Below are 26,760 nucleotides of genomic sequence, written 5' to 3'. Positions count from 1 at the left end.
ACAACAGTCCAGAGAGCCCCAAATTCTCCAAGCCACACGGGGTGAGACCTCTCCTGGAGTCTGAGAGTCGCCTCGATGTGACCCTCCAGAGGTTAGGGCATTAACAGGTGTACAACGCTAGGCACTTGGAGCTTTCTGCTTCCCGCTCAGCAGCACCCAAGTGGTAAGTGGTCAGGATTTCTAATTCCGAGCCCTCAGGACGAGGACTCCCCCAGCTGCAGCGTGCCGACGTGGACAAAGAGGCCTGGTGGCATAGACATCCTGATTTTCCCAAGATCACCACGGGAGAGGGTGAGGGGTGGCTGGGGCCCACTCGCTGAGGGTCCGTTTGGGGCATTCCTCCACCTCGCTGTTGAGGACACCACGTCCTGAGGACAGAAACTGGGTGCCCTGCCCACGGTTACTCGTCTCACTGGGTCAGCAATCAAGCCTCATGGTGACCCTGAGAGCGGGGCTCTCCCCCTTATGCTCCCACTGTCCCCCACGTCTGGGTCGGTGGCTTCCCTGCAGGCCAATCTACAGAGAGGCTGTGCAGGTCCTGCAGGCGGACAAGATCGGAGATTCAGCTTCTGGGAAGCAGCTGTGGGGTAACGCTAAGAGCCCAACAAGGGGGCGGGCTCTTCGATGCTGCCCACAGCCGAGCAGCCCGGTCCCATCGTTCTACTAACGAGGACACGGCTACTGTGAGGGAGGGGACTTCGTCAGGCCCCACCTGTGACAGAGTTGGGGCCCGACCCAGGATTTCCTGACTCTAGGCCTAGTGCCTTCCACCGTCCCCCAACCAGAGGAGGCTGTGACGTCTATCACCGTCACAAAGCAGCAGTCTGGTAGTGAGGCGAGGGATGCTGGGGCCCTTGGAGCATTCTGGGGTCCAGGCTCTCCCGGTCTGATGACGCTACAGGGAAGCCACTTGAAAACCCCGCAGCCACTAGTGGGACAGTGGCATGAAAAGACGGCACGAAAGGAGTTTTCTAGTTTTCACCTGTGAGGTAATGACAGCAGTGTAGAGCCGGGCTCCCAAACAAGAGGGCAACCGAGCAGTAACTGACCCCACAGCACACCTATCCGATGGAGCGCCGGACAGCACCCATTAGGTTTCCGAAGGGAAGTTACCGACAGCAAAGAAACAGTTACACCTCAAGTAAGACAACAACAACAAGCAAACCAGCCACCCCAGCAGCCTAGAAATGAAATCTGACGCAATCTATACGACACAACAGCAACAAAGCACCGTCTAGAAAAAACACTGGAGGGACTGGGCCAGGATGTTACTGACGGTTCTCTCTGTGCGGTAACGAGCGATGACCTGTTTTCTAAAACTGTTTAGAATTTTCTACATTTGGTGTAACACACACGGAGGACTCCTGTAATGAAAAATACTAAGTATCCCACAAAGGGGACTCTCTTCGCTGATCGGAGGGGTGTGCCGCGGGAAGGTCAGTCGCGCCAGCCCTCCTGCCTCCCTTCCAAAGGGCCCTGGACCGGTCGGTGCACCTCCCGTCACATTCCCCTCAGCCACCTGGGAAGCACGGGAGGAGATGGGCCGCCTCCTGGTGACCGGTGCGGTCCTGGGCCTCAGCAGTAGCCGGGGACGCCTGTGCAGAGGCAGAAACGTATGGCTTTTGGAGGAATTCCCCAGGGAGGGCCCGAGGCGGTGCGCAGTTCCAGGCGGGGCCTCCGCAAGCCTTCCTGCCTAAAGCACTTCAAAGGTTCAGATGGCTCCTGCTTTCCTCTGAGAGGTCATCAGCTTCCTTCGGGAGTCTCCCAGGGAGTAAACAATGCCACCGGTCAGGGTCCAGGCCGCACGCTACAGAGACCCCACCCGGCTGTCGTCAAGGCGAAGGCTCATGCGGACTGACGAGGTCACCCACGCGTGTGCGGACGCGCACACGGTGTACGGACAGGACAAGCCCTCTCCGGAGGCAGTTCCGCTGGTGTCTGTCACCACCGAGCGGGTGGCAGGAACACTCGCAGTACGTCCTGGACGTAGGCAGGCACAGGTCACGATGTCCGTCCGACAGGTCTCTAGAGGCACTGGGACGGCTGTGCTCGCCATCAGCCTCCTTCTCCGTTTCCTTGAGCTGCAGACTGTGAGGTTCCCAAGCTTTACCTTGATCCCAAAATGAGGGAAAACCTCAAGGGTCTCTATAAACACGACATTTTTATAAAAGCATGCCAAGCCCCGGCGACAGTCAAGGACTAATGCTTTTCTCTCTAATACCCTCTTCAAGGATGCCGGAGGAGCAGGGTTACTCTCTCTCTACCCACAAGCTCGTTTGTACACACACCCCGCCCAGCATCACGTAGGCACATGGGTACGTGGGTGTTTCAGCATTCGGAGCGGGGCACGCGAGCCCGTGCGCAGATGGCATCGGGAACGTCCCCGCCCCCTTCATTCTACAGTCCCCGCACTTGACACCGGGCCTGACATTTTAACACAGGCTTCTAGTGAGCGTGGCTGAAAGGGGGGGAGGCGTAGAGACCCCGGTCTCCTGCCAATGCTGGGTAAACGTCCAGACACATCTGGAGTCCATGGGACGGGTGAAGGATCCTCGGCACTCAGAGGAAATTCTACGTGGACTTGGAAAGACGAAACAATCCCCTTCTTCCCACACAGTGCCCTGGGCTGGGAAGAGCCTGGCTCTGGGCTGTGCTGCTTAGAGACGCTGCTGTTGCTGGAGAGGCCGAGGAGAGCCCTCTGGGGCTCACCCAGGCGTCGGATTTTAGGTGTGAGGTGAAATGCTGATACAGGGATGGAGAATCCTAGGATTCTACAAAATGCATGTCACGCTCTTTGGGAGCTAAAGCCACAGAGCGGGGAAAGCCCCCTCTTTTCCCCTCAAAGTCCTTAGTTGTTCCCCGCAAGCGTCATCTGACCGCCTCTAGGTTGAAGGGACAGCAGGTTCTTTATTCAAGCCCAGCCCCTTGAAACCATCAAAGTGCCTGTCTCTCTATTTTTAGGGAAATTAATCTAACCAGGATAATTACAGCAACTCATACTGGAAATTGATGACTCATCAAAAAGACAGGAAATAGAAAATGTTCCGCTCTTAAAGGTACAGCCGAGAGACTCCATTTCAGGAGACCAGCGCCGGTGTTGTCAAGTTCAACGGGGATGCGCAGGCGTCCAGCGGGATCGTCAGAACAGCTGTGCGGTTCTCGGGCTCTGCCGCCTGCGCTCTACCGGGCCCCCTTCCCCAAGTCTTTCACGGGGAGGCGTCAAAATAAATAAATAGAGGAGCAACCAGTCTGCCAGGGCTGACAGGAGGGGGCCGGAGGGAGAGCGAAGGCTTGAGGGGCTCCACGGTGACCTCTGGCCTGGCTGGCCCTCCCACAGGTGACACCGCTCTCTGCAAGGCGGTCACGCGTCACCACCTCAGGGTGTGCAGGGCGCTGGATTTCGGGGCCAGGCCAGAAACCTCCGGGGACTAGTCCCCAGTGACCCGCGCTCGCGGAGGGTGTCCACCCCACCGCCAGTCTCCAGCAGGTGGTCTGCACGTAGCCCCACCTGCGCATCGGGTCTCCAGCTGCTGGTCCCCTCCCCTTGTCAGAGCGCCTCTCGGGGCCCACGCGCCCCACCGCTGGGCATTTCCGCCCTCCACGACGTGGGGCACATACAGGCCCCCTGCCCCGGCAATTCCCACAGAGCCCTAAGCCAGGCTCACTTCTCAGAGCGCACGGTGTCCTGTGAGAAGGCACTGGTTCCCTACGTGCTCGAAAGAAAATGCTCTAAAATTAACCCGAGCGAAGTTGTTCACAAATGTCCCTTTTTGTAACACACGATGGAAGTCGGCGTGTATAACTAGAACATGAACAACCTTAAGAAATATGAATTCTTCTGGCAGGAAAGGCTCGGGAGGTGCAAATTCTCCTAAGACTCACATTAGCTGTAAAACACAGAGCATTTCAGTACAATTCGGTATTTTCTTCCACGGGAGGCTCAGACACACCGGCCACAAGCGAGAGGAACGCAGTGAGCGGACTGTATGTGTTGTAACGGAAGCTCTTTCTGTGCCAGGATTCCGGGGACCCAGCAAAGAGGGGGCCGTGGACGGGAGGAGAAATTCCTGCACTTCGGCCCAGGATGCTAGTCCGGGAGACAACGCTCCCCTCCCGCAGGGTGCGGTGCCGACCAGCCGCGAACCCAGGCGGCTGGCTGTGGAAGGTGAGGGCCAGGCTCTCTCCGGGGCCAGGTGCCACGTGCCCCGAAGCAGCTGTCCACCTCCACGGGCATCCTGGGACCTGTTTACCTACTAAAATCCACACCCCTCTGCTTGGCTGACCTGTGCAGGTTGAAGTCAATCGGGTCGCTAACTTTCCATCTGCTAACACAAGTGGGAAGATCGGGACTCAGGGTGCCCCTCTCGGGGCAAAAGAAAAAAAAAAAGAAAAAAAAAAAGGAAAAAAAAAGAAAAGAAAAAAGAAAGGAAAAGGGTGTGTGGGGGGGAAGCAGAGACATAATTCATTTATTTAACCCAGAAACGGTTATACTCTGCAACCCTGCAATCCTCTTACACAACTGTTTTGGCAAACCCCCCTATGTTCCAACAAATATTAAACTGTGCTTGCCACTTGTCTAAGGAATCTTGCATTAATAAACATGAAGAAGAACACTTTTACCTCCCACTCTCAATGACGGGACAAAACAAAGACCAGCTGTATTCATCAATGGGTCCTTGTTCTGCACATAAAGGCTAATTACATTTTGCTTCAAGCCTCCGCGTGGAAAACTTCCCCGCTGCAAGTCGGCCCGCGCTGTCCCAGCTGACGCGGGGTGGTGACTGCTCACAATAAACCGGGCTCTTAGACCGGCCTCGGGGCCTTCGACCTGCGGGCTGCTTTCCCAAGTGCGGGGGACATCTCCCAGCGACAGAGAGGCGAGGGCAACATGGGCTCTTGGAAGCCCCCGGGGAGCCCACCTTCCCCAAGGTCTGCTGATCAGAAGCACATACCAGGCCCCACTCTGCTGATCACGGAAGACGGGACAGTCACTATTGGCCATGCTAAGGGCCGCCCGCACCCCCTCCCTGACTCTGCACCACGCCGCTGTGCGTGTCCGCCGTTGGGTAAAGAAAGTGGGAGTGGTGGTCAGCGAGTGCCCCCACGGCCACGGGAGAGGCCCGGAGCCCCGCCCTGTGAGCAGGGAAGCCTTCTCTGAAACCAATGCTGGACCCTGCCACCCCATCCCCCTTTTGTGATTTAAGAATTCCCTACTCTCGGAGAGAGAGCAAAGAAATGGTTTAGAAATGTTTTAAGACCATTTGTGAGAAGGTTTGCCCCCGGTGGGCTTCTACTTGTACGTATTCATGAGAAAACGTCTAGTCTACTAAGAGACACGTACGGTGGGCCCGAGGCGGATGGCAGAGTGACAAACCTTCCCCATAAAATAAAGGGGGAGAGGGATGCGAGGTGGGGAGGCTCCACACACAGGCGCTCTCCCAGGCCGATGGACTCCCCGCAAAGCTACAAGAGAGTCGTGAGGACTGACTCAGTCCATTCTCCACATTTTTTGTGGATTACTTACTCTGGGAAGCATGTACAGTAAGTTTGGCCCTAGGCTGCCTTTTGTTAGCAGTCAGTCCACTTCCAACTTGGGAAATGCCCACCCCTATGCGGGCCTGCGTCCGCTGTCCTTCCCCCGCTCCCAACACACTCGGCACCCGCCCTGCCCCATCCCCATGTCTGGCACGTCTGGCGGGTGAGCCCGGCGGCCCCGTGTTCTCGCACACCCGCACTCCTTTGCCTCGAGCAGCCCCTCACCCGAACTCATCTTTCAACCACAAACCACATGTCACCTCCTTCAGGAAGGCTTCTCTGATTACCCTTTCCTTTTGCTCCAGCTGGCTGAGCCTCCCCTAGAGGCTGCCCACTGGCTGCCGCTGAGTTCGGCCACGGGAGTTCTAGCAGTGGGAAGCGCGGAGGGTAAGGGCAGGGGTCACTCTTCACCCTAAAGGCCACAGGTCCTTGCAAGCCTCAGTGTGGTACATCCCGGCCAGTCCTGGCTCAAGCTGCCACATTCCCTCTGTGGCATCCCTGCTGCCAGCCCCTCGCTGGAGTGCGCAGTCTTAGGGACACCCTGGCAGCACACACGCTGTGCCAGCTGACGGCCCCCCTACCACAGCAGTGATCACACTGGATTCCAACGGCTTGTCTCCCCGAAGCTTCTACCTTGGGATTTTCAGGACCGAGCACAGGGCCAGGCTCAGAGGGGGCCCTCTAGGAATGTCGGCTGTGCTGAGCAGTGGCTCTGTTCTGAGTCGTGACCCTCCTGAGTTAGGCTTGTTCTTGCCAAGCACACGCAGGCGCGCCGCACCCCTGCCTCCCTGCTCCTCTAGGGGGAGGGCAAGCAACTCCCGGCTCTGATCCTGGAAGGTGACGCGCCCCGAGCGCCCATGGCCCTGGAAAGCAGTCTGTGACGACAGCCGGTCCCGAAGCAGAACATTCTGTTAGAATAAGCAACTCTCATACATTCTGCTTCTATTTCCACTTACTGGAGTTTAGCGAACATAGCAAGTCACCCAGGGGTTTTCATTTCATTGGATTTTGGGGGGAAAAATCTTTTTGGCCTTAGGACACACTGAAATGATTAGAAACAATCTGGAAATATTTCTCACTGAGCCCACACCAGTGACCGCCACTGCCCATCAGATGCCAGTAGGGTTGTAGGAGTTGAGGGGAGGTCTGGGGCCTCTGGGGCCCCCCTGGTGACCTTGCTGGTTCAGGGGACCCAAGATTTAATTCTTACCTGTAACAGGACAGAGCCGGCTACTCTGTCCAGCCCAGGAGTCAGTGTGTCTATAATCAGTAACTAGAAAAACACTCAAGACTGAAAATTATCTCTATCATCTTAAGAGGCGGTCACCTGGGAGCAGGGCCCTGACAGGTGGCCGTGCTGTCCTCCCCCAGCGTCAGCCTGGCCTCTAGCGAGGTCAGAGAGGGTGGGGACTGAGGAGGAGAGACCCTGACCCCCTGGGCTGCTCCCCAGCTGCCACCTGGGTGGAATACCCCACCCAGCGCGGATGGAAACCTGGGGGCGTGTCAGCCCTTTCTAGATGCTCTTCTGGGCTAAGTCGCTTCCCCAACGCCCAAGACAAACCATTCAATGGACACAAATTTTCTCTGTGGCTTCTCTAGAAGCCCAATAAAGAAAGGAGGAGTCTAACCCAGGGACCAGTACTTAGCACTCAAGTGACAAGTAGCATTATTTGCTGTCATTTCTGAATGGCTTTGGTAGAGGCCGGATGTCTCCAGGCTGCTTCTCTTCCCTAAGCAGGTGCACGTCTGCGGCTAACGGCACCTCCTCCCCGGCACACCCCGGGAGGACAGGGCAGGAGGCGCCAGCTTCTGGAAGCTGAGCCTCTTAAAACATTCTCAGAGTAGCGGCTTTCAAAATAATTTCTGATTGAGACCCCCCGAAAGAACTGCATTTTACACGGCAACCCAATAACCGTACATTTGTGTTTTTAGATTTCTACACACAATGAACACGAAAGTGTCACAAAACAACACTCGACTTTACCCTGTGCCGGGAGCCGGGATACTGTCTACTCCACTCTGTTTTTCTGTTTTTCATTCTTTTTTATTGCTCAACCCGCTGGTTGCTGCTCACTACACTGACTTTGTCCCTGTGACACCCAGTTTGAGAAACACTGGCTTAGAGGGGCTCAGAGACGGGCTGCACAACTTTTGAAGTGAGCAAGAGAGCAAGCTTTGGTTAATTATAGAAATGCAAGACGTATCTATGTCTTTTAGAAAGAGATGTGGGTTACAAAAACAAAATAATAAACCCTGGTGGGGGGAAAAAAGAAGGAATTTACCAAGAAAGACAATGACTATTCTTAGTAGAATAAAATCCAGGAAGAAATAATAGAAAAATAAGGGTGCCAGGCTGGCAGAATAGGGGGCCAGGGGCTTCTGGGGGACACTGGGGGAGGCTCCCAGGACAGGAGGTGGCTCAACTTCTTGTCTGGTGGCCCTTCCTGTCTGGACTTTGACAGGGGAGACTGGGGAGGGACAACTGCTGCTGCTTTGTCATCTCTCTTGATTTCTGTCACTACTGTTCCTTCTTTTCTGGTGTTCTGCACGTGGATGAAGTGCGCCCGTGCTGCCCCAGATCTCGGATTTCCTTCTGGTAAGAGCCTCGTGTGACACACGCCCGCCCCCAACAGATGCAGGCCCTGTGTGTCCGTACATGGATGTGTCCGTACATGGATGCCCAGTGTGACGCCAGTAAATACGTCTGTGTGGGAGCCAAGGTCGCAGACACAGGGAAAAGGGGACGTCATCTGCACAGACCCATCTCCCCCAAGGGTCCCATGTGTCCCCTCTTCTGTAAGATGCCCTGTTCCCAAACTTTCTTAGAAAAAGGCACATGTTGATGAGGCTTCCTAATAATTAAGGACACAAGTTCCTTAAGTTATTAAGTCCTAATAATTAAGGACACAAGTGTTCGACGATCTCCAGAGCTTACTGTCACACCATGGTCATTAGATTGACGCGAGCAGCTCATGGTGGTGCTGCTGTTGTCCCCACGGTAGCCCTGAGGCTGAGCGCCTCCTAAATCCCATACCGTTCTGTGAAAGCCAACAGACAGGAGGGTAAAGTGGGGTGGTGGGGTGTCTTCCATGGATTAGCAAAGCTGGGAGACACCTGACCGAAAGCATGCAGACGGTGGAAGCCAGGCAGAGACTTACTTGGCAGTAATTTCTTCATCGTATTTGGTTTTCAGGTCAAATAATTCTGTTCGAGTTTTTTCCAGGGCTGAAAGGCAGAGGACATAAAACCTTAATATAAGATACCAGTCGTTCAAATTAAATTAGAAAAGGTAAAGTAGGGGCGCCTGGGTGGCTCAGTCGGTTAAGCCTCTGACTCGGTTTCGGCTTAGGTCACGATCTCGGGGTCATGAGATCGAGCCCTGCGCTGGGCTCTGCACTGAGCGCGGAGCCTGTTCAAGAGTCTCTCTCTCTTCCTCTGCCCCTCCCCCCGCCAAAGAAAAAGAAAGAAAGAAAAAGGACACAAGCAACATATATGCATCCGAGGAGTCCAGGATAACGGAAGTGCACAGAAGGGGCCCAAATCGCCTTCCCTTCCGCCTCCTCTTAGCCACGCCCCTCCTCGGAGGTAATTCCTGTTATTGGTTCAGTGTGTAGATTCCCTGCTTTTACATATATTTTATTATTTAAAAAATGCTCTCATACACAGTTACATCTATATATATTTTTTTCTTCCTCTCCCGACCCTGCACAGATAGGATGATCCAAAAACTTTCTGAGGCTTGCTCTTTTCCTTGAGCAGAACTGCATGGAAAGCTCTCCGTATCGGGACACAGGCAGTAACAGCAAGCTCTTGCACGAAGCCGGCCAAATGCTGGGCACCTGAGGACCCTCAGGAGCCAAGGTCCTGGGGTAAGGAGCCGAGACATGCTGGAAAGACAAAGGCCAGCGGGCTGGCTCCCCAGGAGGCAACTTACGTTCCCAGCAATACCAGGAGTGTGACTATTTTCTTATACTCTCACCAACACCGCATATTATCAATTAAAGAAAATTCTTCTGACAGTATGACAATCAGTAAAACAATCTTTCCCCTGATTTAATGAGCATCCTCTTGCCTGTGAAGAATTGTTAATGTTTTTTCATGCATGTACCGGCCACGTGCGTGTCCCCCTCAGACCACCTGTTTGCGTCTCAGGCCCCTCGTTCTACTGGCCCCTCGTTCTACTGGACCGTTTATCTCTTTGTATGGATTTCCTAGTGAGTTTTTAAGGTGTCTTGAGATCTTGGGGGGTCTCATTCACGTGTCTGGAAATGTGCTGTGGTTATGTTCTCACACTCCGGCATGAGGTACTCCCTCGGATTATGAGGTCTTCTGATGTTTTCCCCCCCACGTTCAAATTAAGTATATGACGCAGTTTCCCTTTCAGGGGAAGAAAAGAAAGAGAAAGAGAAAGAGAAAGAGGAAGAAGGAGAAGAAAAAAAAAAGCATAAAGAAACGATAAAAACTCTAGAACAACCTTTTCGGGCATCTTAAATTTTAAAGTTCTACTAGTACTGTGCTTAAGATGGGAGGAAGTGTTGTTTTTTTTTGTTTTGTTTTTCCCCCTCTTGGTTCCAAATGAGACGTCGGTCCTTGACAGTTGGGCGATTTAGATGTGTTTGTTGGAAAAGGAGCAGAAAGAAAGGGCGGTGTGTGTGGAAGGGATGGGAAATGAATTCAGACCCTCCCACCTGGACGTGACCGACTCAAGGTGGGTAAGAATGAAGTCAAGGTCGAGAGGTTGGGGGGAGGGGTCTGAGGAGTGTGGGCTCCTTCACTCCTCCAGGGGGCCTGGGACAGGGATGGGGGTGTGGAAGGGGGAGTCGGGGGACAAGGGCACAGCCCAAAGCCCCCCACTTCCGTCTTCCCCGAATGGACTTGACTAGGATGCAGAACGTCCCACCTGTCTGCAGACTTTGAACTTTGTGTTCCGCTTCCTCCAGCTTTGAGGTGGTAGACATCTGCGTCTCCTGCAGCTTTCTAGAAAGGAAGAGAATAAAGCCAACTTGGTCATCTTATTCCCCAACATGAACGTCCTGTGTGCTTTGGAGCTCGGCGGCCAACAGTCTTAGTGGCAATCCATGCCAATGGCCCTGGGTGCATGATGGGGCTACCGCTGGGGGTGCCACGAGCATCACGTGGCTGCTCCCCAATCTTCAGCGCCCAGACTCTGTACCCACATGCGACACAAGGTGGAGTGTGCATCCCGCGGGACCTGATGCAGGCTGATGGCCACAGCCGGGCATCTTAAATGTAACTTGCTCTTCACGTGCCAGATATTTAAAAAAATAAAAATGAAAATCATCATCACGCACTCATTGTTTTCCGAAGTTCCCCAAGAAGAATGATACATTTACATTTTGCTGACACAATGAAGGAATTTGTTGGGATAAAGGATGTGCTAATAGATGTGACAGCTGCTCCAAGTCTGTTATAATGGAATGTAAATGTGACCATAATACCTAATGCGCGATTGTCAGTGTTTGAACCCAGCGTCCCCGGATTTACATTTCCCCTGATCTCCAGATGAATTCCCTGGTCAATAAATAGCATTCCTTCCTCCTCATCTGCAGAAAATGTCTAAAAATAAGTTTATTATTTTTACATCATATGAAGAGAACACACGCTCTCAGACTAACAAACCTGGGAATACAAAAAAGTAGAAATTACATCGTTTAAAAAAATTGCTCAAATTTCCATCCCTTATGGAGAAGGGATTGCTCACGTTTTCACATATTCCAATTATAAAACTATTACAGGTTCTGAGTTAAAAAAAAAAAAACAAAAACCCACCGGCTCAAGTATACTATAAACTCACACGTAATATACAACAGTGTAATAGACATTCCCTGTCCCTTTCAGTGTGAAAGGGATCACAGCACGCGCGGCTTGCCCACTTTTTCACTTACTTCCTTACTTTGGAAATGTTCTACACCAGCATACGTGGCTCCCCCTCATTCTTATTAAATAATTAATGTAACCAGCCTCTGCGGACTGTTGGATTGTTTACTGCCTCTTCCTACTAAACAATTCTGCAGTGATCATTATGTAGACATTGTTGCGTAATTGTGACAGTGAATCTGCTGGAGGAAGTTCTAGCAGAGGAGTTAGAATGGTCAAAGAGTAAGTGCGATTTTTTTTTTTTATTATTGTTGTTCTGATAGATATTGAGAAACTTCCCAGTAACCAAAAAAAAACTCACTAATTTAAACTCTTGCCAACAGTATGTGAGTGTTTGTTTTCCTGCGCCAACACTAGATAAAATTAAACTGAATTTTCCTGCTGAGTAAAGCTGAGCATTTGCTTCTCTTCGTACGAACTGTCTGCATATCTTCGGCGTCCACTTCATAGCTCTCGTTTTTTCCTACTAATCTGTGAGGGCCCTTATGTGGTTGGAAAATGTCTCCTCAGTTTTTTGATGCTTTTACAATGTTTATTGTTATTTATTTTTAAATAATCAGTTTTCAATTATGATCAGAAAGAAATACCTACTCCAAAATTACTTAAAACAGAATACTTGCCCAAGTTTTCTTCTGGTATGTACACAATTGAATTATTAATGTTTAAAGCCTAGATCTCTTTCAATTTCTTGGTGTAAAGAATGACATTAAAAAAAACATCATCTAGCTTTATCTTCTATCCCGAGTGGTCAGTCTGGTATTTGCATCTTTAAATATAATTAATTCTTTTACCTAGTTTGAAAAACCAATTTAATAATATCAAATTCCCTGATGAACTTACTCTCACCATTTTCAGATGCATGACTTTGCTCTGTGTAGCGGTAATCACGCTGTATGTAATTGTCTATCCTGCATTTTCCACTCTGTGTCATGCTAGATACATCTCTGGTCTTACTTCAAATTCTACACTGTTATTATTTTAATGGCTGTGCCATGTTCCAGCTGGCGATGGCCCGGCTCTACCTACACATTCCTCTCTGGCCGGCATTCTGATGGCTTGCCTCCCCAAACCCTCACCCTAGGTAGTATCAGTAACATGGTGAGAAACTGCTCTGGGCGTCAACTGCTGTTCTAGGAGCCCTGACCCTGTGGGGCTCCCTTTTCCCCTGGGGGCAGTACCCAGCCCTGCTCTCCCACACTGCACAGGACCTGCTTTGGTCCGGCAGCGAGGACTCTGGGAGGACTCTGGGGGGCCAAGGCTGGAGTGCTGAGCTGGGCTCTGGTCCCACCTCTGGGACCAGGCTGGCCGGGAGAGCAGGGCAGGTCCCGAATCTGAAGCCTTGTTTCTCTATCCGTAACAGATTTTACTGACATTGGCTGCTTGATATACGGAGTGTGGCGAGGTACAGAAAAGAGGCCAAAAACCCAAAAAAGCCCCCCAAAAAACAAAAACCCCAAGATTTGTGGCTGATGTTAAATATCCGCATTCATTTCGCCAGGTGGCAGGATTTCGGCGTGCGTCTAGGGCGTTCCCAGAGAGGGCACAAGGCCACACCCTGTCATTTCAGCTCACGTCAGCGCACGCCAAGTGTTTTGTGCTCAAGCCTTGGACCCGCGTGGCCTTGACAGACACACTTGACTACCTGACGCCACCCTCCGGTAAGTAACAAAGCACAGCCCTCAAGGTAATCTCCCAGATGACAGAGTAAGGGACACCTTGACTTTTCAAACAAAATTTTGGCGAGAGCCGCGCGGAGTGTGGCTCGCCTTCTGGGCTGGTCTCCTGAGCTTGCTCCGAAGGCTCCTCGCAGAGTCAAGTTCAGGGCTAAGAACATCGTGTCAGTGCGTGCAGACCCCACCGGACACTCACCTCTCCTTTTCCGCAAAATCATTTTGTAACTTCTGTTCCTTTTCGAGAGCTATAGTCTCCGCTTGGTTCTTCAGAGTCTGTTCATATTCTCGGATTTTTTCTTTAAGTGCTTTTATCGTAACCTCTGCAGAAACAGAAACATGGGAGTGAGCGGCGCAGATTCTGTGCGGCTACACACACAAGCCTTCTGCGACCTGGTAGGATCGCTGTTCTAAACTTTAGCTCCTCAACCTTGACACAAAATCAATGGTTACGAGTCCCTTCGGAGACCTTTTACTCTCTAAATGTTAAATTGAACTTTAAACATTTAGGCTGTGGAGGATCAATGGATTTTGCTGGGAAGAAGAGCTACGGTTTCTTCAATACGACTTACAAAAAAGTGGGGGGGGGGATCAGTGGTCACACAGAATATCATCTTATTGATAAGCTTTAAATTAGTCCTCTACTGAGGGAAGATTTATTGTGTTTTTGTGCAGTTTAAGTACTTTCTCACAGTTCATAACAGTTCATAAGCGTGTGTGCGTTCTGGAAGAAGGCGTCCTGGCCAAAGTCAGGTGAGTCTAGAGACGTGCCTGGCCCCGTGCTGCGGTCCTGCGGGTTCACAAGTGATGGGGTACCGTGGGGGACGTGGTGTGTGAAGCAGGCACGGTGCACGTCTAAGGGACGCACCCCGAAACTGGGAGCTGTGTGTGCAGAGCAGGGGGCTCCTGGAGGAGCCAGATCTCTGGGAGAGTGAGTGCCAGGAGTGTGGGCAGAGGGCTGGGCGACGGAGGAGCTCTGCGGGGCTCAGTGCTCAGAGCCCCTCGTGGGGCAGGGCTGGCCCCAGAAAGCCTGGGCCCCACCACCACTGAATGCATACTTCTAGCCCCTGTTTTAATGAACCCAATGGGAACGCCAAAGCAGATGTAATGGACAGGGCAGCGCCCTGACTCAGACCCGTGGGTGGCTCGAGGGCAGGCCTGTTCCGCCTGCTCCCTCCACAGACACCCCCACCCCAACCTCTGTGCCGGACCGTCCCTGGCAGGCACTGAGGTCCCAGCTCCGAGCAGAGCAAAGCTCTCGGGGAGCTGCACCTGCTGCGCGTGATCCGTCTCGTAGAAGGTGAGGCCGAGAAAGGGCCAAGGCATGAATGAATGGGGGAGCCTAGGCAGGCTGACTGGGGGAGGCCCGGATGGCGCTTGTGACAATGGGGCTCCAGGCTCACGCAACAACACTGGCTGCCAGGTCTTCGCCCAAGTAAGAACTTGCTTCGGGGCCCTCGGTCCTTCAGGTTGTGACCCACATGCGGCTTTTACAGCCCCAGCTGCACAGACGTGCGGGGCAAGGCCGGAGCCCACGCGCGGGCGGTTAGTACCCACATGGCTTAGGGGAGAAAAGCCAAAGGCTCTTTCATGAAGAGAAGAAATGGGCCCCTTTCATGAATTGGAACCCGAAGGGCTCTCCTTAGAACCTTCCACTTTCATTCAGTGGAAACCTCTGGGTTCTCCTTAGAGAGACAGAGAGACAGAGAGAGGAAATTAAAACCAATGACCCCGTCAGGGCATCTGAAAGGAGAAAGGGGGTCTTTCTGCCTTTGGGGCTGGCTGTTTGGGGCCTGAAAGAAATACTGTGTGAGCCTCATGGCTAAGCACACACGTCGCTGTAGAGCCACAGTGACAGGGACAAAGCTGGGCAGGAGTGGACCCAAGTGGACACCCCGACAGGTCAGCTCCGAAAACACACGCACGCTCTGTAAGTCCAGGTCCATGTGACTGTGTCACTGTGGAGCATTTCTGCCTCTCACAACTGGTGGGAATTATCTGTGTTGCGCGTGGACCTCAGTGCTCACTCCGGCGGGGTTTCTCAGAGTGACACAGCCATGCTCCCCCCAGGGGAGGCCGGGGCACCAGCCGGGGGCTCCCACTCTGTCTGACGGCATCTCTTTGCCATCCCCACCCCGCCCGGGCTGCTTGCTGGCCAGCCGAGACTAAGCCGGGGCTGGCTCGTCCTGGAGCCTCTGGTCCTCCTCCTGTAGGCCGGCCTGGGTCCGGGACATTCCCCCCGGGGGGGGGGGGGGGTCCCAGCTGGAGCCCCTCCCTGAGCCCGTGAAGGGGGAGGAGACTGGCCGCACAGAGAGAACCGCAGTGCTCTGCTCTATAGGCGCGCCTGGGCGCCAATGTGCTCAGCTTTAAATGGCGGGGAAAGTTCTAGCACATGATAAAGAGGCCCCTTCTGCTCTAACTTTGCATCCATCTACACTACGGCTGTGACGTAAACACACGTCATGTGCACCCCACCTTTCCAAGTCAAAACCATCATGTACTGGGAAGAAAGGAGCGGAAATCGTCATTTTGTAAAATATTAATAAATAAGGAACGGTGAGAATTTCTAGAAAAAACAGCCATGGGCAGTAAGATCCTCTGATATTTACTGAGTGCCAGGAAAAGTGCGCTAAAGAGCCCCCCAGCATCTCAAGAAAGCCCACCGCAATCCTTAGTGGTTACGATGTGAGGCCTCCCACCCAAGAAAGAGAGGATTTTCACGAAGTGAGGTCCCTCAATCACTTGTTTAAGGTCTCAGAGCTAAAAAGTGGCCCTGGAGGGTCTCAAACAGGTCTGTCTGCCTCCGGAGCCTTGTTCTGAAGTCTGGGGACTAGAGTATCTCACTGAGAAAAGCCCATCAGATGGGGCCTTTGGGGAGGACATCCCATACGGTTACGGTTCCTCGCGGGGCCGCTGGCCCTGGGGGAGCCAAGCGAGCCCGGTCGCCGAGGGAGACCACACAGGGCCCAGGGCCCACCTGCACCTCCTCCAACAACAACAACAAAATCCATCCATAAAAAAACAGGACGAGCGGGTCTGTCAAAATGAGATGTCAGAGGTCACGGGCGGGAGAAAGGCAGCCCCGTCCTCCTGGGCAGTGCTGCTAGGAAGCCGGATGCGTGCATTCCCGGGTTCTCTCTCACCTGGAGTGTGGGGGGAAGGCGGCCCCTTCTCTAACCTAGATCCCAGCCCGCTGTGTCCAGTGCCTCACTGTGAAGCAGGACAAAGCTGTCCCGACGCTCCCCAAAGACTTACTGGTCCCTGTGGAGCCAGAGTGAGGTGGGGGCTCCTGGGGGTCGGTGTACTCCCCCCGATACGGGGGAAAGGGGGTCCTCAGGATGCCTCTCGAAGCCTGTCTCCAATCGTCTCAAAGCCAAGGATAATTTAAAGATCTAAGTGATTGTTCTCCAGTGCACGGAACAGATTGGAGAAAGGGCTGCTCCCCCAAAGTCACCCAAAAGGCCAGCAGCCCCTGGCTCCCAGCTCCTTCCTCGCCCACATGCCTAAACCAGAACACACGGGTGACGTTTTAGGTGGCGCTGGCAGAACGACTGGCAGCGGCTGCGACATGGGGCTGCGCTCTGTCCCCGCGACAGGCAAGCCCGCAGGCTCCCGCACACGGTGACCACATCTGGATTCAAGATGCCGCAGAGACCCCTCTGTTCTTCCCCGACAGGAAGAGCTGGGCGACCTCTGCCCTCCCGGCCTCGGTGGGTCGCCGGCTGGGCAGCCGGGCCAGTTCTCTTTCATTCAACTCGGAAGGACTAGGGGATGTGGAGCAGCGGCCATTATCAAAGGACTTACGGGCTCCGGCCCTGTGATCACGAGCTGGCTCTCTGACAGGTGTCGCCCACAGGCAGCCCATCAGCCTTCTGAAAGGCTGACCCCATCCCACGATGATCTAGGAAGAACTGCAAAGACTCCTGGGCAGGCCCGTCCTGGGGCTGCAAGAGCAGGTGTCAGTCACCGTGCTCGGGAGAAGTTTTGCTTCTAAACGGCTTCGCGTTATTACTCTTATCATCTCTCTCTAACGAATCTGATTTGGGTCCCACCCTGACTTCCTGACGTGGAATCCAGTTAGAGCTGGTCCGGACAGCGTGCGGAGGCAGCTAGAGGCAGAGGGGAACAGCAACAACAAACAAGGCGAAGACAAGACAAAGTAAAGCACAGAACCGTCTGGCACCCACCTTGATTTTTCACTTCGGCAAATTCCTTGTTGTACTCTTCCAGAGTTTCCCGAAGCTTCTGGTTCTCTGTTTCAATGTCGTGCAGACGCTGCACTTTGAGCTGGAGCTGCTGCCCGAGGTCCAGGGCAGGCACGGGATCTACGGGACAGGACAATGCACGTCACCCAACTCCGGGCACAGACCAGCCACGTTCATGGCCCGGAGCAGGCCAAGGGCGGGGCCCAGGAGGTCAGCCTCCCCTGGCTCCCCGAGGCTTCTCTGACCCCCTGCAGAGCCCCAGGTGACAGGCCAGGGATGCTTCTCTGCAGCCTACAAAGGATGGGCACGCAGCCCCAGCCTCCAGGGCCACAGTTTGTGGTTGTGGTGTGGCAGTGGCCACGGGTGCACTGGGATCTGCCCACAGCTCTGGCATGGTGCAACACTCGGAGGATTTCTGGGTCCTCGAGCTGATGGACAGGAAGGGGACCCACGTGGCAGAGGCAAGGGGAGGCATCAGAAGCCTCAAGTCTCCTATAATGCTTGGGAGGCTGGAAGTACCCCTGATGCCCTGACAGTGTCTTGCTGTCACGGACACCCTGAAGGACGTTTTCTCACTGGAGCTTCCCCACCATCCCAGGGAGGGGTTGTGACGGCGTGTCGTGTTCCTGTCTCACAGGTGGGACTAAAGCTCCTGGGAGCACAGTGGCTTGGCCAGGGTTTCCCGGCTCCGTGGTGGGCCGCCCAGCCGCAGGGGCGAGACTCCCCGGGTCACAGTGCGGATGCGGGAAACCGCACCTGCACGGGTCGCATGACGTCCCGCGGGCCAACTCGGTGTGTGATCTGCGATCAGACGGACCTACACAAAACTGGGTTCTCCCCTCAAATTCCAGACTGCAGAACGGAACTTGCAATACTGACTCTTGGCCTTTTGACTCTATTGCTAACTCAGCGCGCGGTGGGGAGATGCGGATGCTCTCCGTTCTTTCCTCCGCTGCCAGAAAGGTGCGTCTCTGGTCCACCTGCTGGGCACCGGGCGAGCGCCTCCCCTAGAATTCTCGGCCGGTCCGCGTGGAATAACCCAGTCCGCTGGGCTTAGAGGAGATTACTGGAGATATTTCTGGTATGGACGCCAGTCTCACTTGTGAGGTGGCTGCGAAGATTTAGTCTCTGCGGCAGGAATGCTAAACACCGGGCCCCGAGCATCAACAAGGGCATATATTCAAGAGCGCACTTGATTTTCAAATACCAGAGTCATTAATTTTTCAGACCACCCTCGGTTCCTGGAAGCGAGGGGAGATGTCCCATGCCTGAGTCGGCCAGTCCGCCAGGAGCCAGGAGCCCTGCGAGATGCCAGCGTCTCCGCAGAGTTTACAAAGACGCCGGCCCTGGGGAATGTCCAGTGCAGTGGCGGAACTGCTTGCGGGGCTTTAACACAGCACTGGCTGTCACGCGACCCCTGGGGCCGGAGGGGGGCATTTATCCCGGGTGTCTACACAGTTTATGACTATGTCACTTTCTCATTTGTGGCTCTGCATTATTATTTTAATCAGCATTAAAATATTTACATTAAATTAGATTTCAAAAGCTATTCTGGGGAGACGGGTCCTTATAAGTAGGGGGTAGTGGTAACCCAGAGGCAGAATTCCTCAGAACATTCCAGGTGCTGTGTTTTTTGTCCTTTTTTTTTTCTTTCATTTCACGCTTCTCCAGGGTACTTTCCTACCTCCCCACCTCCAATACCCCCCTTTTTCACCCTTCTGTCTCCCTGTGGCCCCACGCAGGTCAAAAGGCCTGAAGGACAGAGACAGTCCGCCCAGGGCCCTCTTCATCGAGAACACCCATCTGAACTTGACACTGAGGTCAGGGAAGGATTGAGAAGAACCACTGCACTTGGATAAAATTCTATTAACGTTCACGCATGGAGGCTCTGCAGACAGCTGCCCGTACAAATTATATTTTTAAAGAGCTAAGCAAGTGTCCTGCCCTCTCCGTCCCAAAAATTTCTGGCGACAACTTTTCTAGTCCATTCCTTTTAAAAGGCCAGGACCCACTGTGTCTGCTTCGAATAAAAAATAGCTTCCCTCGTTCGATTCAGCCAGGAACTCAGTGACATATAAAAAATAACATGCACATTATCAAGTGAATGGGAACTAGACCTTTAGACAAAATTTCAAAGCATTACATTGTAAATGAAAATTCTGGCAATCTCATAATTATTCATTAGGCATGTATATTTAATTTAACACTATTAAAGGTTAATGCCTAAGTAGCAAAACTGGTCACAGAATAAAGAATGAACTCAATGTTCAAACATCTCTATGTATTAAACTTCAAACTTTACTACGGTACAGTTGAACGACTAGACGCCTCCAGCATTTGAATATTGTTTTGGATTATGTAAAAGGCATTGCTGAAGTCGCTCTTAGGCTTAATTTTTATTACTTGTATTAAAGGAACAGCTAATTACCACATGACAATATAATGACTCTAGCATTTTGGGCTGGAGACCAAAACAATGAATCTCGGCGTGCCGAACCCCAACCTGTATGTTAATCCAGGGGAAATCATGGCTTTTTGTCTCATTAATGATTCCCAGGGCCATTAAACCCCACACAAGTATTGTTGGGTCTCATTCTGAATGTCACAAGCCTCCGACCTCGGCAGCTCAATTAGGGAATTGCCTGGTGGAGGCCAGAGAACACACCAAATCCTGCAAACCCGTCTCCTTGCCTCTTCCAGTTCAACGGGCTTGAGCGTTGGTTCCATCCGCCCAACGTGACAAACTTGCAAAGTGTTTTACAATCATCTGATAGTTAATTCCTAAAACGCTCTTTGAGGCATTATGGAGCTCATTATGCAACACAGGACCCAGAACATAATTACAACAAACAACAACAATGCCATCACCTGTATTTACCCAGCACCTTCTCCTAAGTACATGTAACATGACCTCATTAATTCCAGCCGGCACAGTCAGAGGTCGGGGGAGGGGGCGCTGGCACAGGGACTGGGGGGGGGGGGGGGGAGTCGGAGGCAAACAGGCGCGCACAATTCTAATTAGGATTTCTGCTTCCTGAACCAGCAGCCAACTAAATTATACTGTCTCTTCAAGCACTAATTTAACAAGTATTTCCTACGCATCTCTCTGCTCCGGGCAAGGCCAGGGTGAGGCGCTGGGACGAACGTGCGGCAGCATCAGCTGGGACCAGCCTCACGGGAGAGAGACAGCAAGTTCACAAATGACCAAAGGGAAAGCAAAGCGGGCGACACTGACGAGATGAGCTGGAGACTACTCCCGGATGGAGACAACTGGCAAAGGTAAACTTTTTCTTTTTCTTCTTTTTTTTAAAGAGGTGATAGGGTTTAGACCTGTGGAGACCATGGGGGCAATCGGGCCTGGTGGGAGATGCAGCAAGTGGGCACAGAAGCGCCAGGCAGGGCCAGGAGAACACTTCAGTCTGACTGCTGGCGCCCATGTACGTTTTATGACGTCAGGACCGTTCTAGGTGCTGGGTGGGGGGCATGGCGATAAGAAGACAAAACCCTTGCTCTCAAAGGCCTGACATTCTACTGAAATGAAGGAAATGGACAAAAAGCAAAACTAAACAAAACAAAATACTTTCAAGCACTGCCAAGCAGGACTATGAGAGGAAACAGGGTGTGGGAACGGGGAATGGGTCCTGGAGACAGATGGACAGGGAGGGCTTCCTGGAAGAGGTGGCGCTGAGATTAAGATGCGGGTGCCAAAGATGAGAGACTCTGAAGCCTCTTGGCAGAGAGAAGAGCAGTGCAAAGGCCCGGAGGCGGATGTGAATGTGGCATATTCCAGGCACAGAGAGAAGCCAGCAAGGCTGCGGTGAAAGGAAGAAGGACCGCAAGGGACACATCGTCAGTGACTGAGGCCTGTGTTTAGGTAGCTAAAGAAGAATACAAACAAAGTTAAGGAGAGAAAGAGAAGACATAAAGAAGAATCAAACAGAATTCTGGATCTGAAAATACTAATTACTGCCGACACGGTAAGTAGCGCATCAGTCTCATTAAAAATACAACGTCTGAATCAAGTTTGTATTCAGTTCTACTCCTGATGGGAAAACCCGTCAGCAGAGGACGCTGGTAAGGTAAGCCTCTGGCCTACAAGAAGAAAACTGCACTACTCAGGACCAAAGAAAGGCTTGTTGGTTTGGTGGCAAAGTATTTAAGAGTTTTAGGCTTAAAGACGAGTTACGCAATTTTCTTTTGAAAAGTTAAATGTTCCACATTAGCTGCCCTGTTCTCTGATGGCAGATGGCTATCAGTAGTACGCTACCTTGCAGACATTTTTGAAAAAACAAACACATGATCTAGTTGATGTTCTAATACTGGGCAAAAACCCACTTCTTGAAAGAAGCTCATGCTACAGTGATAGCATTTCAAAAGCAGGTATTTGGAAACATTCCCATCATCATCTAAATGTACAGGCAAAACCAACGTCCTCTACGAAAATGTCTCAGCCACAAAAATGACTGCAAAAAATAGGATAATTGGGGAGTGGGGTGGGGGGAGATACGTTAATAAAAACAGAACTAGAAATGACAAGAGATAATGGGATTAGTTGATGACGACGTCAACAGCTATTATAAGCCTGCTCAAGGATTTAAAGGAAAATATAAACACAATGAGGAGAGAAATGGAAGCTACGAAGAAGAAGCAAATGGAATTCTGGAGCTTGAAATACAATGTCAGAAATGGAAAAAAAAAAAAAAAATTCCCTCAACTGGCTTAACACCAGATTAGACACTGCAAAAGAATAAAGATCAGTGAATTCACAGACCCAATCACAGAAACTGTCTGAACAGGAAGAATGTTACTAAAACCTCGGCAACCTATGGAATGGTACCAGGCGGTCTAATGCTGGTCCTGGAGAGGGGCAAGGAGTAGATCTGAAGAAACAGGGGAGAAATATTCAAAATTTGGTAAGGGTTATAAACACGAAACTCCAAGAAACTCAACAAATTACAAATAGGCTAAACACAGAACACCAATAAACCTCAACAAATTGCCGAAAAGAAGAATAAAAAGGCAATCTTAAAAGCCAGAGAAGAGAAGGCTTGTTCTGTGCAGGGGAAGAAAAATAAGACTAACTAGGGACCTCCTGTCAAAAATAAAGCAGGCCAGTTCTGAGAGACAGAGAGAGAGAGAAACAAACAAATAAACCCCAAATTGCCAATGTACAGTTTTATACCCAAGAAAAATGTCTTTCAAAAAAATGAGGTTGAGTTTTGTTTTTTTCCCCCTCAGATGAATGAATGGTCAGCATGCCCACACTATAAGAAATGTTAAGGGAGATGATATAGACTGAAAGAAAATGGTGCCGGACAGAAACCTGGATGTGCACAAAAGAATAAACAACACCAGAAATGGTAAATATATAAAAATAAAATGCTATTTTTCTCATTTTTAATTTCCTAAGAAGATCATTGACTATTTAAAAGCAAAAATAGTAGCACTCGCTTCGGCAGCACGTATACTAAAACTGGAACAGTACAGGGAAGATTAGCTTGGCCGTGCACAAGGATGACATGCAAATTTGAGAGGCATTCCATATTTTTCTAAGGTGAAAGAAGAAAGCAAAAATAGTAACAATGTACTGTACCATTAGAACATATCTAGGAATAAAATGAATAACAATACACAAAGGACTAGAGAGAGAAAATAAGTGTATTGGAAGATTCTTCCATTGTATGAGAAGTAGTATAATATTATTTGAAGGTAGAGTGTAATAAATTAAAGATGGTGATTGTGGACTCAGTAATCAGTGAAAAAATAATACAAAGAGTTACAGATAACAAGACAATTGGGGAGGTAAAATAAGATCATAAAAAATAATCAAATGAAGCAGGAAAAAAATAACCCAAACCAGGTAACACAAGTAGGAAACAAACAGTAAGTTAGTTGCCAGACTTAAACCCAACTTTATCCATAATTATACTCAATGTAAAAGACCTAACATTCCACTTAAAAAGAAGATTGTCAGATTGGACAATGAAGGAAAGCATAGCTGTTTATAAGAAATGCAACTTAAGTATAGTAACAAAAAACAGGTTAATAGTAAAAGCATAGAAAAAAGATCAAACATGAAAACATTAATCAAAAGAAAGCTTGAGTGACTAAGTTCAAATCAGACAAAGGAAACTTTAGGACATGAAATATTACTAGGGATAAAGAAAATCATTGTATAAACTTAACAGAAATTGTATGATGCATTTCCTGCAACCACAACAGAATAAATCAATGACGTAACTTCCCTACCCCAAGAAGAGTGAATAAAACCCAAAGTAAGTAGAAGTTGATAAACAGTAAAAACAAAGAGTAATAAAACTTAAATCAGAGGGGGAAAAGAGAAAAAGTAAGGCAAGCAAAAGCTAGTTCTTAATAAAAAAAAAAAAAAAAATCATTAAAATTGACTAGCCTCCAGCCAGAATGATCAAGAAGAAAAAAGAGAGAATCCACAAGTTCTAAGATCGGAAATGACAAAGAAAGTATCACTACACATCCTACAGATACTTGAAAGATAACAAAATATTATGAACAACACTATACCAGTAAACCAGATAACTTACATGAAATGGATCGTTACCTGAAAAATTACCAAAACTGACCCAAGAAGAAATAAAACATCTTAATAGTCTCTTATTTTATTTATTTATTTTTTAAAAAGATTTTATTTATTTATTTGACAGACAGAGATCACAAGTAAGCAGAGAAGCAGGCAGAGAGAGAGAGAGAGAGAGAGGAAGCAGGTTCCCCACTGAGCAGAGAGCCCGATGCAGGGCTTGATCCCAGGACCCTGGGACCATGACCCGAGCCGAAGGCAGAGGCTTTAAACCACTGAGCCACCCAGGTGCCCCATTTATAGTCTTTTAAATGTTAAAGAAGTTAAATTTATAATGAAAAATTTTGTACCAAAGAAAACCTCAAGCCCAGATGCCTTCACTGGTGAACTAGAGAAGTTTTAGAGAAGAACAATAGATATCTTACACCATAACAGAGATGGTGTAATATAATACTGGTGTCACGGATAGATCTCTTACACCAACTCTTTCAGCAAATAGAGAAAGAGGAGGCAGCACTTCTCAACTCATTTTGTAAAACCACAGTCCTATATTCCTGATAAACGTAAATGTGGAAGCTCTTCATGAAATATCAGCAAATCGAATCCAGCATATTCTAAAAACCACAACACATCATAACCAAGATTTATCCTAGGAAGATGAGGCTGGATTAACATCACACCATCAACCATATAACTTCACCGTATGAAGAGCATAAAGGTAAAAAATTGTATGATCACCTCAACAGATGCAGAAAAATTCTGAGAGAATTCAGTATCTATTCATGACAAAAACTCTTGGCAAAGTAGGTATACAAGGGCATTTTCTCAACCCCATAAAGAGTTTCTATTAAAACCCCACAGCTAACATCACACTTAATGGTGAAAGACTGAATTTTCCCTAAGGAAAGACTGAATTTTTCCTAAAGGTGGGACCAGTGCAAGATGTTTGCTTTCTGTACTTCTATTCATGGTCACACCTGAGGTCCAAGCCAGTGCAAGAAAAAAAAAAAAAAAAAAAAAAAAAAGAAGTATTTGACATTACAGATTGGAAAAAATACAGAACCCATCAATAACACTACCAAACAATTTGATCTGGTATTTATGAACATTCCACCCAACATCTAAGAAGTACACAACCTCTTCGAGCGCACAAGGAACATACAAGATAGAAGATCCCAAGGAATTTACCAAAAAGCTTTCAGAAATAATAGGTGAGTGTGAAAAGGCCACAAATATAGCATTATTATATAAAAATTAAGTGCATTTCTATATAAAAGTGACAAATGGAAAAGAAAATTATAAAGAAAATATTATTTACTACGGCATCCAAAAACATGACCTACTTGGGGTTATGCTGGATGAAATATGTGCCAGGCTTGTATGCTGAGAACTATAAAATATTCCTGAGGGAAATCACAAAAGACTTAAATAAAAACACCATGCTTGAAAGGAAAGATTTGGTAGTCTTAAATTGTCCATTGTCCTCAAATTATCTATAGAGGAACCCTGATTAAAATTCTAGGACACAATGTGTGAAAAGACGACCAGGGATACCTAGGTGGCCTCTGCCTTCGGCTCAGGTCATGAACCCGGGGTCCATGGATTGAGTCCCACATCAGGCCCCTCACTTGGTGGGGAGTCTGTTTCTCCCTCTGCCTGCCACTCCCCCTACTTATGGGCACACATGCCAACACGTGTGCTCTCTCGCTTGCTCTCTCTCTCTGACAATAAATAAATAAATAAATAAATAAACAAAATCTTACGAAGACCAAAGATAAAGAACTTCTATTACCTGATTAACACTGACTGTAAAGCTCTAGTAACCAAGACAGGGTGACATTAACATAAGGACAGACACACAGAACAATGAAATAAAATAGATGGTCCTTTACTATATATATATATATAGACAGATAGATGCATATATGTCTGTCTATATGCATAGATTATATACACAAAAGAGGATTTAGACAACATCTCACACACATATTGTCCATTAATTTTCAATGAAACTTGACCTTAATTTCAAACCACACGTAGAAACTAACTCAAAATGTATTATCGGCCTAGAGGTAAAAAATAAAAATTATATAACTTCACTGAAAACCACAAGAAAAAAAAAATAGAGCCTAGTCAATAATTTCTTAGAACATAAAAAAAAAAGAAACCCAGACCATAATAATCAGAGTAACTTGGGCTTTATTAAAATAAAACCTTATCCTCATATGAGGAGAAAATATTTGCAATGCATATATTTGACAAAGGACCTGTGTCTAGAATATATAAATTATTTACAACTCAGTAATATGACGATCCATTTTTTTTAATGGGCAAAAGATTTTAAACCCTTTATAAGCGAAGATCTAAGAATGACCAAAAGACGCATGAAAAAATAGCATCATCTGTCATCAGGAAAATGCAAATTAAAATCACAACAATATAGGCTATACTCTCCGTGGAATGTCTAGCAGTGAAAAGACTGACAATACCAATTGATGGAGAGGACATGGAGGAACCGGAACGCCCACTGGTTTCCTGCTGGGGGTTAAGATAACACAACTGCTTTGAAAGAACAGCTTGGCAGTTTCTTGCACCTGTAACTGCATGCCTACCCTGTGTCTCAGCAATTCCAGTCCTAGGTAGTTACGTATGTATTTGTACTTATGTATTTATAAGATTTTGATCATTTATGAGAGAGAGACAGAGTGAGCATGAACAGGGAGAGAGGCAGAGGAAGAGGGATTGGACTCCAGACTCCCCACTTAGCAGGGAGCCCGATGTGGGGCTCGATCCCAGACTCCAGGAGCACGACTTGAGCCAAAGGTAGATGCTTAGGTGAAGGAGCCACAAAGGCGCCCCTAGTCTTAGGTATTTAAAAAGTATGCCCACACAACAGCTG

General features: G+C 49.4%; 1 protein-coding gene across 17 annotated transcripts in view; it reads right to left on the bottom strand.

Moving 5' to 3' along the window:
- The window catches only part of CUX1 (cut like homeobox 1), a 350,246-nt gene that overhangs the window by 125,097 nt on the left and 198,389 nt on the right, over window positions 1–26,760 (bottom strand). For all 17 annotated transcript variants that reach the window (XM_082712968.1, XM_082712969.1, XM_082712973.1 and 14 more), the window contains exons 5-8: window positions 17,291–17,428; window positions 13,303–13,426; window positions 10,436–10,512; window positions 8,694–8,760 (exon numbers count right to left, since the gene is read on the bottom strand). In XM_082712968.1, the coding sequence (XP_082569094.1) occupies window positions 8,694–8,760; window positions 10,436–10,512; window positions 13,303–13,426; window positions 17,291–17,428 (406 nt within the window). The remainder of the gene's footprint in view (window positions 1–8,693; window positions 8,761–10,435; window positions 10,513–13,302; window positions 13,427–17,290; window positions 17,429–26,760) is intronic.

This window comes from Mustela nivalis (assembly GCF_964662115.1).
Source record: "Mustela nivalis genome assembly, chromosome: 19".
Taxonomy (NCBI): Eukaryota; Metazoa; Chordata; class Mammalia; order Carnivora; family Mustelidae; genus Mustela; species Mustela nivalis.
This window is presented reverse-complemented; position numbering and strand designations above follow the sequence as displayed.